Raw genomic sequence first — 14,262 nt, 5'->3', positions numbered from 1 at the left:
ATCAGAAGGGATGAGAACTGTCCTGTTTGCTGCGACTCCCTCCAGAATCATGGGAGAGCCTGGGTGCAGCTGTGCACTTCTGTGCAGTGCTTGTCAGTGTTTGCAGCACCTTAATGCTGCAGAACACTGACAGCACAACTGTCTAAATGAATTTGGACATGGTCCCTTTAAGGAAACCGGCTGAAGACATCATCAAACCCACTTCCTTTTAATTGGCCAGGAACTTTGCAGGCGGGCTTAACAAGCCCAATCTGGACAAAATCACTTGGAGGAGGCGGGATGAAGACGGCCACGGCTTGCAAAATTGCGGCCTTTGTGTAGAAATTGGCTGCTGCATTTACCTAGGCCAGGAATTTCCTTGGAGCTGCTTCTAGTCCACTGTCGTAACTTTGCTGGAAGTACAGCAGAAACCCTGTTCACACAAATAAACAGGGTTTACAGCAATATTGCTACAACAGATTAGGAGCGGTCCGGAGGAAATTTGCGGCCATACAAAACAGCAGTGATTACACTTCAAAAGTAGTTCACTGGCTATAAAGCACTGTGGGACATCCTGATGATGTGAGAGGTGCTAGATATAAATGCTACGTTGGTACTTACTGTATTTGTAGTATTGTATCTGGTTATTATAAAAGTTATTACAAAGTGAATTTATAATATCTTAATTCTCTTTCTTTTCTACCTAGGTGTCCAAACAACAGAACTTAAAACTACTGGGAATGTAACCGTTGTGAAGGGTGCTTCAGTTACCTTACAATGCAGCTCTATTGGTGAAGGTTACAAGATGGTATCAGTTGAATGGAAGAAATCCAGTAACAAAACAAAACTTGCTGTGTACAGTGCATCCACAAACAATACATTTCTACACAACCAGAGAGTAACAATGGAAGTCAATGGACAATGTTCCACAATCACAATCGAAGAAGCTCTCAAATCGGACAGAGGCTGGTATTCCTGCATATTTCATACCTTTCCAAATGGAAAACTGGAGGGCAAAATATATTTGGATGTAAAAGGTAAAGATAGTTTTAGAAAATATCCTACATTAACAAACAGCTCTGAATGACAGAAACTAATACAATGCTGAAACTTAAAGATTTTTTTTTATTGTGATGAACAAAAAGTTGTATAACTGGCTTATTTTTTGGGGGTCAGTTAACTCACAAAAAAGATTTTTAAAAAGCTAGTCTGGATAAATTGCTTTAATATTCAAATAAATTTAGTTTGTACTCTTCCACTCCTAACCTGTGTGTCCTATGAGGTTGCATTTACTAGGCATTAAAAGAGAAAGATATCCAGGCTCTCAATTCTGGGTTTTCATTGGATGCTAATTTGCAGGAGTCTGGCAGTCCTAGTAAAAACAAAACCTGAAGCCATGTAGAAGAGGATGCAATTGTGCTGCCTTTTGCCTGGGGGGCAGGAATTAGGGGCAGGTTCCGAATCCACAGGTAATCTGGGAAAAAAGGGAGAAGGCGGGCATTGCACGGGAGGCCATATCCACAGCAGGCCTTCATGGAACAATTCTCATACCTGAACTTCACTAAGGAGCAATATGTGAGGTGCATTCGCTTCACCAAGGAAGCTGTCATCGAGCTATGTCTCCTGCTGCAGCCACAAGTGGAGCCCTAAACCAGGGCATGGGCGACACTGCATGTGGCTGTCAAGGTCACCGCGGCCCTTAACTTTTATACCACTGGGTTGTTCCAGGCTACAGCAGGTAACATCAAAGACATAGGGCAGTTTGCTTTGCACCACTGTATCAGTGATGTCACTGACGCTCTCTACGCCAGAGGAACATATACATCACCTCGTCCATGGACAGAGAAAAGAACGATGAGAAAACACTTGGCTTCACCAGCATTGCAGTCTTTCTCACCATCCAAGGTGCCATAGCTCCATCCACATTGCCTTGCATGCTCCCCATCACCAACCTGGCATCTTTCTCTATAGAAAGGGACACCACTCCTGAATATATAGCTTGTTTGTGACCACAGGCAGCACGTCATGCAGGTTGCTGGCAACAGTCACGATTCATTCGTCCTGTGGTAGCGGTTTGAAGGTAAGTCTGGGGGCAGGGGTGGCGGGGGCAGGGGTGGCTGGGGCAGGGTTGGGGCTGGTGGGGGGTGAGTGGGGGTTGAAGTTGCAACAGATTGCAAGGATTGTGGAGCTGGGAGAGCACTTCTGCTCCTCCTGGCTCCACAGAAACATTTTTACCTTTTGGTGGCGGTCGCTGATTAGGCCGCAGCAACTGCTGCAGAATCACGAGTGGAGCAAGCCTGGCTCCTGCTACACTCATCAAAACCAATTTCTGCAAGGGGGCTGAAAACAGGTACGATAGCAAAATACTGCGGATGCTGGAAATCCGAAATAACAACAGAAAATGCTGGAAAAACTCAGCAGTTCCTGACGAAGGGTTTCGACCTGAAACGTTGACTCTATTTCTCTCTCCATGGATGTTGCCTGGCCTGCTGAGTTTTTCCAGCATTTTCTGTTGTTTGGCTGAAAACAGGTGTTAGCCCCTCATTTACATATGTGAGGAGTCTGACCTGTTTTAGTTGGCCACACGGGGTGCCTGCAAAGCTACCTTTACCAATATGGCAGCATCTATAATGCAGGAGCAGATCAGGCGTGCGACGTTTCACCCCCAATTTTGTCCCTTTTGGCCCCCAAGAAAAATATGCAATGAGAACCAATTTCTAGGATTTAATGGCAAATGAAATCTCAAATCCACAGAGACCCAAATTAAGTGCTTCACAGTTTACTATAAAAATATCAAACTTGGCTAATTGAGTCTGTTCAGATATGGAAGCTCCCATCACCAACACAGAAGAACAAATCATTCCTTGTTACAGCATATAGTTATTTTCTGTGTCGCACCACCACTACATGTATGCATAGGGCTTGATGGCTGGCGTGGACACGATGGGCCGAAGGGCCTCTTTCTGTGCTGTATAAATCTATGACTCTATTGATGCACAAAGAAACATTTTGTGTGGCTTATGCAGTTCGCTTCCATATTTTACCCTTAGCTTCCTGTTTTCACAGCTGGGAGTCACACGACTGTAGCTACAACCACAGCAACAGACCTAAAGGCTAGTTTCTCTATTCTCTTTTAAAAGAGTCGCAGTTGCGGTGAAATTAGTCATTGAAGTCCATGGAAAAGAAGATCAGACAGAGTGTAAAATGGTCTGTCGTGCCACTATCGCCCATTTTGTGCAACCGCCCAAAACCAGTTGCACCTCCAGTTTAAGAGCCAGGATTAAATTTCAAAATATTTCCCCAATAACACTATTTTTCCCAAATTTCTCCAATTTTAAATGAAATCAATACTTGTAGCTTCTTGTCAACTGCCACTGGGAATGGTAGCATAGTGGTAATGTCACTGGGCTAGTAATCCAGAGGCCCGGACTAATGATCCAGAGACGGGAGTTCAAATTTAAATTAAATAAATCTGCAATAAAAAGTTAATATCAGTAATGGTAACCATGAAACTATCAGATTGTCATAAAAATCCATCTGGTTCACTAATCTGATTTAGGGAAAGAAATCTGCCATCCTTTCCAATATGGTCTGGCCTATCTGTGACCCAGACCCACAGCAATGTGTTTGACTCAATGTGGTGGCCCTCTGAAATGGCCTAGCAAGCCACTCAGTTGTAACAAAAACACAATACAAAACACAACAATAAGAATGAAACTGGACAGACCACCTGGCATCGACCTCGGCACTGGCTATGGACACGGCAATGGCACACCCAGCCCAGTCAACCCTACAAAGTCCTCCTCACCAACATCTGGGGAGAGCTGTCCCACAGACTAGTCAAGCAAAAGCCTGACATAGCCATACTCACAGAATCATACCTTTCAGCCAATGTCCCAAACTCCTCCATCACCATCCCTGGGTATGTCCTGTCCCACCGGCAGGACAGACCCTCCAGGGGTGGTGGCACAGTGGTATACAGTCAGGAAGGAGTGGCGCTGGGAGTCCCATGACTTCAGGTCAAGCATGGGCAAGGAAACCTCCTGCTGATTACCACCTACCGCCCTCCCTCAGCTGATGAATCAGTACTCCTCCATGTTGAACACCACCTGGAAGAAGCACTGAGAGTAGCAAGGGCACAGAATGAACTCTTGGTAGGGGACTTCAATGTCCATCACCAAAAGTGCCTCGGTAGCACCACTGCTGGCCGAGTCCTGAAGGACATAGCTGCCAGTCTGGGCCTGCGACAGGTGGTGAGAGAACCAACACGAAGGAAAAACCTACTTGACCTCGGCCTCACCAATCTGCCTGTCGCAGATGCATCTGTCCATGACAGCATTGGTAGCAGTGACCACCGCACAGTCATTGTGGAGATCAAGTCCTGTCTTCACACTGAGGACACCCTCCATCGTGTTGTGTGGCACTATCACCGTGCTAAATGGGATAGATTCAGAACAGATCTAGCAGCTCAAAACTGGGCATCCATGAGGCGCTGTGGGCCATCAGCAGCAGCAGAATTGTATTCCACCACAATCTGTAACCTCATGGCCCAGCATATCCCTCACTCTACACTCTACCATTACTATCAAGCCAGCGGGCCAACCCTGGTTCAATAAGGAGTGTAGGAGAGCATGCCAGGAGCAGCACCAGGCGTACCTAAAATTGAGGTGCCAATCTGGGGAAGCTGCAACACAGGACGACATGCATGCCAAAAAGCAGAAGGAGTATGCTATAGACAGGGCTAAGCGATCCCACAATCAACAGATCAGATCAAAGCTCTGCAGTCCTGCCACATCCAGTCGTAAATGGTGGTGGACCATTAAACAACGAACGGGAGGAGGAGGCTCCATGAATATTCCCATCCTTTATGATGGTGGAGCTCAGTATGTGAGTGCAAAAGACAAGGCTGAAGCATTTGCAACCATCTTCAGGCAGAAGTGCCAAGTCGATGATCCATATAGGCCTACTCCTGAGGTCCCCACCATCACAGAAGCCAGTCTTCAGCCAACTCGATTCACTCCACATGATATCAAGAAACAGCTGAGCGCACTGGATACAGCAAAGGCTATGAGCCCCGACAACATCCCGGTTATCGTGCTGAAGACTTGTGCTCCAGAACTAGTCGTGCCTCTAGCCAAGCTGTTCCAGTACAGCTACAACACTGGCAATGTGGAAAACTGCCCAGGTATGTCATGTCCACAAAAAGCAGGACAAATCCAATCAGACCAATTACCGCCCCATCAGTCTACTTTCAATCATGAGCAAAGTGATGGAAGGTGTCATCGACAGTGCTATCAAGCGGCACTTACTCACCAATAACCTGCTCACTGGTGCCCAGTTTGGGTTCTGCCAAGACCACTCGGCTCCCGACCTCATTACAGCCTTGATCTAAACAGGGACAAAGGAGTTGAATTCCAGAGGTGAGGTGAGAGTGACTGCCTTAGACATGAATGCAGCATTTGACCGAGTGTGCCATCAAGGAGCCCTAGTAAAACTGAAGTCAATGGGAATCGGGGGGAAAACGCTTCACTGGCTGGAGTCATACCTAGCCCAAAGGAAGATGGTTGTGGTGGTTGAAGGTCAATCATCACAGCCCCAGGACATCGCTGCTGGAGTTCCTCAGGGCAGTGTCCTAGGCCCAACCATCTTCAGCTGCTTCATCAATGGCCTTCCCTCCAACATAAGGCCAGAAATGGGGATGTTCGCTGATGACTGCACAGTGTTCAGTGCCATTCACAATTCCTCAGATAATGAAGCAGTCTATGCCTGCATGCAACAAGACCTGGACGACGTTCATGCTTGGGCTGATAAGTGGCAGGTAACATTTGTGCCACAGAAGTGCCAGGCAATGACTATCTCCAACAAGCGAGAGTCTAACCACCTCCCCTTGACATTCAATGGCATTACCATCGCCGAATCCCCCACCATCAACATCCTGGGGGTCATCATTAACCAGAGCCTTAACTGGACTAGCCACATAAATATTGTGGCAATAACAGCAGGTCAGAGGCTAGGTATTCTGCAGCAAGTGTCTCACCTCCTGACTCCCCAAAGCCTTTCCACCATCTACAAGACTCAAATAAGGAATGTGATGGAACACTCTCCACTTGCCTGGATGAGTGCAGCTGCAACAACACTCAAGAAGCTCGACACCATCCAGGACAAAGCAGCCTGCTTGATTGGCACACCATCCACCACCTTAAACATTCACTCCCTCCACCACCGGTGTACCGTGGCTGCAGTGTGCACCATCTACAAGATGCACTGCAGCAACTCGTCAAGGCTTCTTCGGCAGCACCTCCCAAATACGCGATCTCTTCCTCCTGGAAGGACAAGGACAGCAGGCACATGGGAACACCACCACCTCCAAGTTCCCCTCCAAGTCACACACCATCCTGACTTAGAAGTATATCGTCGATCCTTCATCGTCGCTGGGTCAAAATCCTGGAACTCCCTGCCTAGCAGCACTGTGGGAGTACCTTCACCACACGGACTGCAGCGGTTCCAGAAGGCGGCTCACCACCACCTTCTCAAAGGCAATTAGGGCTGGGCAATAAATGCTGGCCTGGTCAGCGATGCCCACATCCCATTAACGAATAAAAACAATTTTTAAAAATCTGAAGGTCACCAAGACATAATAGGGTGAACTTCTTCACTGTTCTTAGTGCATTGTGTACATGGCGCAGTAAAAGTGTTGAGAGGGGAAATTCGGGTGGAAGTTGTTTCTGCTGTTGGTGTGCCTTTAAAACACTTCTCCCAAGTTTCCTTGTGCTTCTTGAGCTTTCCCAGTGAGTCCCCACTGGCCTTATCTGCATATGTTCGCGTGAAAGCCAGTGGTGTAGTGGCTGCGGGTTTCCTGGGTTTGCACCGCTGATACATTCTGGGTAACGTAGACTGAGACTTGAGAGAAGTAGCAGAGCCAAGTGAATGCCCACAAGCTGCAGGGGTTGAGATGTTTAAAAGGTGGAGATATGTAGAGATTAGATTATCTCTGGTACGTCAAATAATCAGGATCGAGTGCAAACCCATATAGTGGGTATATTGTGTTTAATCGGAGATTAGGACACAATATAACACACTAGTTATACAGCAAAATCATACAACCGTGACAAGCAGCTGGTACCGGACCCGACTGTACTTATTCGTTCTCCTCTCTCTCTCCTTGAACTACCCAAGAGTGTTAGACTAGGGTCAGCATGGGTCCACTCTCAGAAGAATGTTAGACCATAAATCTAATCTTGGGAGCCCTTCGCTCCACTGTCTAAGCTAAGGGCTCTTTAGGTCTTCCCTTTATTCTCTTTTTAGGGATGGGCCTGGGGTGGAATATGGACAGGACCATTTAACCTATAGAGGTTCCCCTTAAAACATGTGCCCAATGGCATGTCAAATTCTTTGTCTAAACTTCCAGATGAAGACACTCCTTCAAGGAGGTCCTATGTTTTCCCCTCACATGTCTTTCTTGTTTTTACATTTTGAAGGCCAATCCATCTGATTTCCTCTTATCTCATCCATCCTGTCCTCCCTGGTGCCACCAGTACATGTACCAGGCACAGCTTTGGGCCATTAAATCAGAGGCCTAAGCTAGAGCTGTCTGCTCAACCAGCCACTATCCAAACTATCTGCCCTTAAATTAACAGACTATTCCATCCTGAGATGATACCTTGACTCCCATAATTTACTTCTATTCTATGTCCTTTATAATAATTAATTTTTACATATCTTCACAAGCAGTTCTGTTAAACGAACTCTAATTCCTACCTCAGCATTATAATATGGTTATTAGTAAGAGTGGAAGAAACATAGGTTAAGTCTTCATTGGCCAAATTAAAGATACATTAAACAAATTCAAAATCCTAACTTACAAACAACAGACAGCTAGCCTGGGAGGCAAAGCTATGCTGTGAAGCCCCTGTGTGGAATGCTATGCATCATCTAATCTAACTGAAGACACCTTTGTCTCAAACTCTAATACAAGTTTCCAGGAAACCAAAACACAAAGCAGTTCCAGTAAAACACAACTTATACATTAACTCCTTACTTGTCTCGAGCTCGAATACAGTCATTTATGCACAGTATTATTTGCATCACAATTTCATTCACATAGCCATATATATTTTAGGTACCTAGGTACCCCTAATTTCTAACAGATGCCACCTCCGATGGCCTGTCTCTGGCAGGTATTCTGTTCTAATTTGTGCTGTAAAAAGATAGTGTGTGTGAGAGTAAGGCTAGCAGTTGAAGAGTGTGTGCCAAGTGGCATGGGAGAGTTCAGAGATGTGGAGTATGAAGGCGTTAAAGTGGAGGAAGGGGTTTTAAAGCTGTACATGTAAATAATTGCTGTGAGGGGAGCGGGGTAGCCATAGTGCAAGATGCTGAGCTGGAGCTGTCCTTGACCAGAGTGTAGTGTGAACGGTTAGTTGTAGAAGTGTTGCTTTAAGCGGGTGAAGATTGTACTGGTGCCCAGAATGAGCAAGGAAGAAAAGTGCCCAGTATGTTACCTTGCCAGCCCAGGTTAGGTCCTTAAACTTATTGCAGCACTGTTCTGCAGGCCTGGGGGTGAGGAAGTTGACATTCAGTGCCAATAACACCTCCCTCCAGATGGATGAGTTATTGGGTAGCTTGGTGGTACCCACACCCAGGATTCTGTGCCTCCTGCCTTTGGTTTCCTTGAGGAGAACTTGGAGGTCTCAATTAGTAAAGTTCAGCATTCTTCTTTGGTTTGGTGCCACACCCTCATCTAGATAGTGTCATAATTCCCTACAAGTATTAAAAAAATATTGGTAATACATATGACGTGAAAGGGCCAATTATTGTTTCTCTCTTACGTCTTTGTCGCCTAGTCTGCTGCTGAAGAGTGCAGGTTGAACTGTCCTTTTAAAGGCTGTTCAGAAGTCTCCTTATACCGGTTTTACACCATTGACTGCTCCAATGGGAATACAATTGACCTGAACCAGGAAATCCACATTTATCTCCTGCTCCAGGCCACCGGTGGGCACAAATCTTGTTGTACAGGTGTAACTCTTTTCAAAGAAAGTCTAGGCTTAGGTTTGGATACGTAGTGCAACATTCAATAACATATGGCAGGTACCAGTATGAAAAACCAATAGAATTTAATTTATCCAGCACAATTGGGAGCATTTTTTTCATGTTCCGAACAATGGTGCTACACATATGCATCTTCCACATTTTTCCATGAAAGGGCGTTTTCCAATCACACTGGGAAATGGAATACTGACATCTTTCAATGTTGCTGCTTGGACATGTCATGCTCCTGGGTGCATCAAGTGCAGAAAACCTGATAAACTATCACGAAGTAGAAAAGCAAAATATTGAGGATGCTGGAAATCTGAAATAAAAACAGAAAATGCTGGAAATACTCAGCACGTCGGTTCTGATGAAGGGTCATCGACCTGAAACGTTAACTCTGTTTCTCTTTCCACAGATGCTGCCTGACCAGCTGAGTATTTCCAGCATTTTCTGCTTTTATATCACTAAGTAGAACTACTACAAAAGTAAAAATTACAGTCTGATTGGATGATTAGACTCTAGACTCTGGACTGAGTGTATCTCTCATTCCTGAAGTCTACTCTCCATAAAATAGCCCCTCTTTTTCCATTATTTGGTAATTTTAGAAACAGTAGATAATATAGGAGCTGACTTAGAGACAGTAAATAGTGACAGTATCAGGACTGCATGACAGCCATAGCAAATAATTGACTAATGGTGAGGTGCACTGACAGGGATATGGGACAGCAGACTAGTGCAGGAGAAGTACTGGTGGGTATATGAGATAACGACTAGCAACTCAGTGCAATACCAGTGAATAGCCCAGGTTAGGAAGCTGTATAGAAAACAGCAGACCAGTATTGATGGGTATAGCATGTAATAGCCTACTTTAACTTGTTAAATTGTTGATGCACAGAATTATTCAGAAACTCAGATCACTGATTTGAGCTTGATTAAAATTTTTGGCATGAGCCGAAAAACCGCATCAAGGAACTAGTCTCACTCTGGTTAGGCTTACTGGTTTCGGTATTACGCATAGAATCATACAGCACAGAAAAAGGTCATTCAGCCCATCGTGCCTGTGCCATCGCTTTGAAAGAGCTATCACTTAGTCCCATTCCCCTGCTCTTTCCTCATAGCCCTGCAATTTTTTCCCCTTCAACTATTTATCCAATTCCCTTTTGAAAGTTACTGTTGAATCTGCTTCCACCACCCTTTCAGGCAGTGCATTCCAGATCATAACAACTCGCTGCATGCACTACAGCAACACTTTGTAGGATCCTGCTTTGGACAAAATGGCTACAATGTCTGCTTATGTAACCGTCACTGCACTTCAAAGTAGTTCATTTGATATGATGCCCTTTGAGATGTTTCTGAGACTGGGTAAATTGCTGTATAAATGCAAGTTATTTCTTGTGTTCCAGTGCAGAGATATCTTTTTAAATTTTATTTTAAGATCCTAGTTGGTCGACTGGACAACCTTTATATTTTTAATGTTAATAATGAAATGGCAACATGTTTGGCTTTTTATTAACAAACATGTTCGCTAGCATTCTAAACTTTGCATGAATTCAAGTAAACAACCACAGAACAGAGCTTTTCCCCAGGACTGAGCAATGCAGAGCTACCTAAAGCAGGTCAAACAAACAATACAAGGACACATTAGTTTCATTTCTCTGTACAGCTATTCCTTTACTGGTATTATCTTACTGACAAGAACACTTATCACATAAAGATCCAAACAGGATAAAATTGAATAAGATGGTCTCCTAGCCTCTGATGACCGTGTCTCTTTTCTCCAGTTCAGCTCATGTATGAGTTCGGCACCTTAACAACAAATGATTATTCAGAGTAGACTGTTTTCACCTTCTTAAATCAATTGGACAATGATCTCTTCCCAAATTGGAATGATTTTTAGTAGACATACTTGTATTTATATGGAATGAAAACTAATATTTTTGAAATGCACTTTAGTCAGTCAGAGCAGTTAACGACACTGAGGGAATTTGTAAATAATGTCTTGTGACATTGGCGAACACAAAATGTGAGTTTGTGATTCAAGTCATTTAAGCTATCAATCACATTGCTTTTACTGTTCTGTGTAAGCAGTGACATATTACTCATTAGGCAAATAATATATATTTAGGGCATCGAGTAGTCATGATCTCATTGAATGGCGGAGCAGGCTCGAGGGGCCAAATGGCCGACCCCTGCTCCTATTTCTTATGTTCTTATTACAAGACAGTAACAATGGAGGCGGTTAATGTTTTAAGTGTCTAAAATAGAACAGTTTAGAAATGTAACCTAGTCCCCTAGTTTAAATTAAGTCTTGTTATTTTACATGCTACAATTGAAGATTGTATCAGGGCATGTTAAATTGTGATCTAACGAAACAGGTAATCTGATCAAGCTTTCTGCAGTCACGTTGGCAGATGTTGAATGGGCCAGAAATTCCAGGCCAGAAGCGTGAGTACGGTCGGGTTACTCACGCATCTGGCCGTTGGAAATGCCGGCGTTCAGCAGGAACAGCGCATGCGGGGAACGCAGGCATTTCCAGACCCGAGGTCTATTCACAGCGCGTGCGACTGCACAGGCAGCGCTTGCGCAGTGAACTTTGTAGATTTCACTGATGGATTCAGTGAGGGTAAGTCCCTAGAACTTGCACTTAAAAAAAGCAAGTGTAAAGTTGTTCATTGGCTGGGGAAGGAGATATATTTTATGGAGGAGCTTATGAAATGCAATATTTAGGTTTGGGAAAGGGAGGGAAGTTATTTTAAGAAATTTTAACTAAGTTTTAAACTTTAATTTTTTTTTTTTTTTAAACGGGTTTTCAGAACGGTAGGTAGAAGGAGCAATTGTGGCTGTGTGAATGGAATGTGAGAATGAGTTATGTATGTATGTCCACATATATTCCTTTACGTATATGTATGTATGTTTTATATTCCTTTACTAATGTGTATGAATGTATATTTTTAATTATGATTTTCCAATAAGTTACTTTCTCTGAAAGTCATAATTAAATAATACATTCATACACATAAGTAAAGGAATATATACATAACACGCAAAGGAATATATACAGACATACATACTTTCAGAAGCTCCACGAAAATAAATATCTTCCTCCGCAGCCTCTGGAGCAACTGTACCCATGCTTTTTTCATGTGTAAGTTGTAATGACTGGACCTCACTGAAAGCATTAATGAAAGCGGCGAATTATACTGCGCACGCGCTGCCTGTGCAGTCGCACGCATTCTGCCTCTGAACCCCTTCGTTCAGAGGACAGGAAATGCCGGTTTTCCCCACATGCACTGTGCATGCTGAAAACCGGCATTTCATCCGGCCAGATGCGTAAGTACCCCGACCGTACTAGCGCATTTGGAAGGGAATTACTGGGCCAACATTTTACATGTCAATAAAATAAAAAATTTAACAATTGCACAACTTGCCCCCTCGCATCTGCGACTGAGGGTCCAAGGAGGTGCATTGCGCAAGAGGTCATCATCGTATGTATCCTCACACTGTTCCCTTTGGGGAACTGTATGAAGTGGTGGAAGGATTTATGGCCGTGATTAACGCTCATTCCGTGACCGTAACCATCTTTGAACCAGCCATTAGGGTGGTTAGTCCTATGGCGGGCGGGTTTTACGGGCTCCCACAACCCATCTGAGGGGGGGGGGGGGCCACCAACACCCACGGACGCAAGCATCCCGCTGGATGTCCACCCAGAATTTAAAGTTGGAACTCCGACTCCACTTGCCGGGACTGTCTGGAGTGGGGTTCAAAACCCTACTCCTTCTGGCCCAGCGGTGGGGGTGCTTACTGCTACGCAAAAGGCCCACTCCGCACAAAAGGTGACACCCATACGTTTCCTGCGCCTTTTCCCTCCCCGTGACTGGAGCCCTATGCTGCCATTTCACGTTGCTAATTGGATTGGGCCTTTGTCATAGCGGTAGGATCCCCGCCGCTGGGCCAGATCAGGGTAGGGTTTCGAACCCCGCTCCAGACAGTCCCGGCAAGTGGAGTCGGAGCTCCAGCTCTAAATTCTGGGTTGACATCCAGTGGGATATTTGCGTCCGTGGGTGTGGGTGGCCCCCCCCTCCTTGTATAGCTTGTGGGAGCCCGTAAAACCCTCCCGCCATAGGACTAACCGCCCTAATGGCTGGTTCAAAGATGGTTACGGTCACGGAATGAGCGTTAATCATGGCCATAAATCCTTCCACCACTTCATACAGTTCCCCAAAGGGAACAGTGTGAAGACACGTATGACGACGACATTGCTAAATAAATAAATGGAATTAAAAAAATTCTTTTAGGGCTTTTAAAAGTCTTTAAATTGCTTTAATTCTCTTTAAAACTACTTCAGATTACTCAAAATAATGTAAACATTTAAAAAAGTTTATGAAAGTTACCAAAATCTTCAAAAAACTTCCAAAAACCTATTTAAACTGCTGCTTTGCATGTAAAAATGGTTAGCAGCTTGACAGAAACATTGGGGGCGTGTCCAGTGAAACTGAGACCTCAAGGGGCATGTCTCACTTGCACTGCACGCTCCTGACTTCGCGCTGGCTGCACTCCTGGGCAGCGTGACGTCATACGCTGCCCGGGATTCTTCTTCTGGAAACACCAATTCCAGGCGTCCCTGGAGCTGATCGGCAGTAGCGCGGGGTAAGTGTAAATACGGGGCTTGCACGCGCTGCAAGCCCCGTTCTGGAAATTCTGGGCCAATATATATTTCCAGTATATATTGTGTGCATTCTGTAATTGTCACATTTGCTTCTTGTAACACTTTCACTGTCATACTTTGTTGATGAAACCTAAGGGGCTCAGTGGTAACACTCTTGCCTCTGAGTCAGAAGGTTGTGGGTTAAAGTCCCACTCCAGAGACCTTAGACATAATCTTGGCTGACACTTCAGTGCAATACTGAGTGAGTGCTGCACTGTCGGAGGTGCCATCTTTGGGTAAGACGTTAAGCTGAGGCTCCATCTGCCATCTCAACTGGACATAAAAGATCCCATGGCACTATTTGAAGAAGAGGAGAGGAGTTTTCCCCAGTGTTCCGGCAAATACTTATTTCTCAACTAAATCACTAAAACAGATTATCTGGTCAACAGCTGTTTGTGGGATCTTACTGTGTGCATATTGGCTACCATGTTTCTTACAATATAACAGTTACTACACTTCAAAACTATTTGATTGGCTGTAAAGTGCTTTGGGACGTCCTGAGGTCATGAAAGGTGCTATATAAATTAAAGTTTTTTTCTTTCTTTCACATT

The 14,262-nt window shown here is 44.7% G+C and overlaps 1 protein-coding gene across 1 annotated transcript in view; it reads left to right on the top strand.

The window, feature by feature from the left end:
• Positions 1–14,262, top strand: part of LOC147107514 (T-cell immunoreceptor with Ig and ITIM domains-like) — a 50,497-nt gene that overhangs the window by 19,095 nt on the left and 17,140 nt on the right. Inside the window, exon 2 of the mRNA XM_086006590.1 lies at positions 687–1,016. Within this exon, the coding sequence (XP_085862716.1) occupies positions 687–1,016 (330 nt within the window). The remainder of the gene's footprint in view (positions 1–686; positions 1,017–14,262) is intronic.

The sequence above is a fragment of the Somniosus microcephalus genome, chromosome 14 (assembly GCF_052327205.1).
Source record: "Somniosus microcephalus isolate GS21.2 chromosome 14, FLI_Smic_1.0, whole genome shotgun sequence".
Taxonomy (NCBI): Eukaryota; Metazoa; Chordata; class Chondrichthyes; order Squaliformes; family Somniosidae; genus Somniosus; species Somniosus microcephalus.
This window is presented reverse-complemented; position numbering and strand designations above follow the sequence as displayed.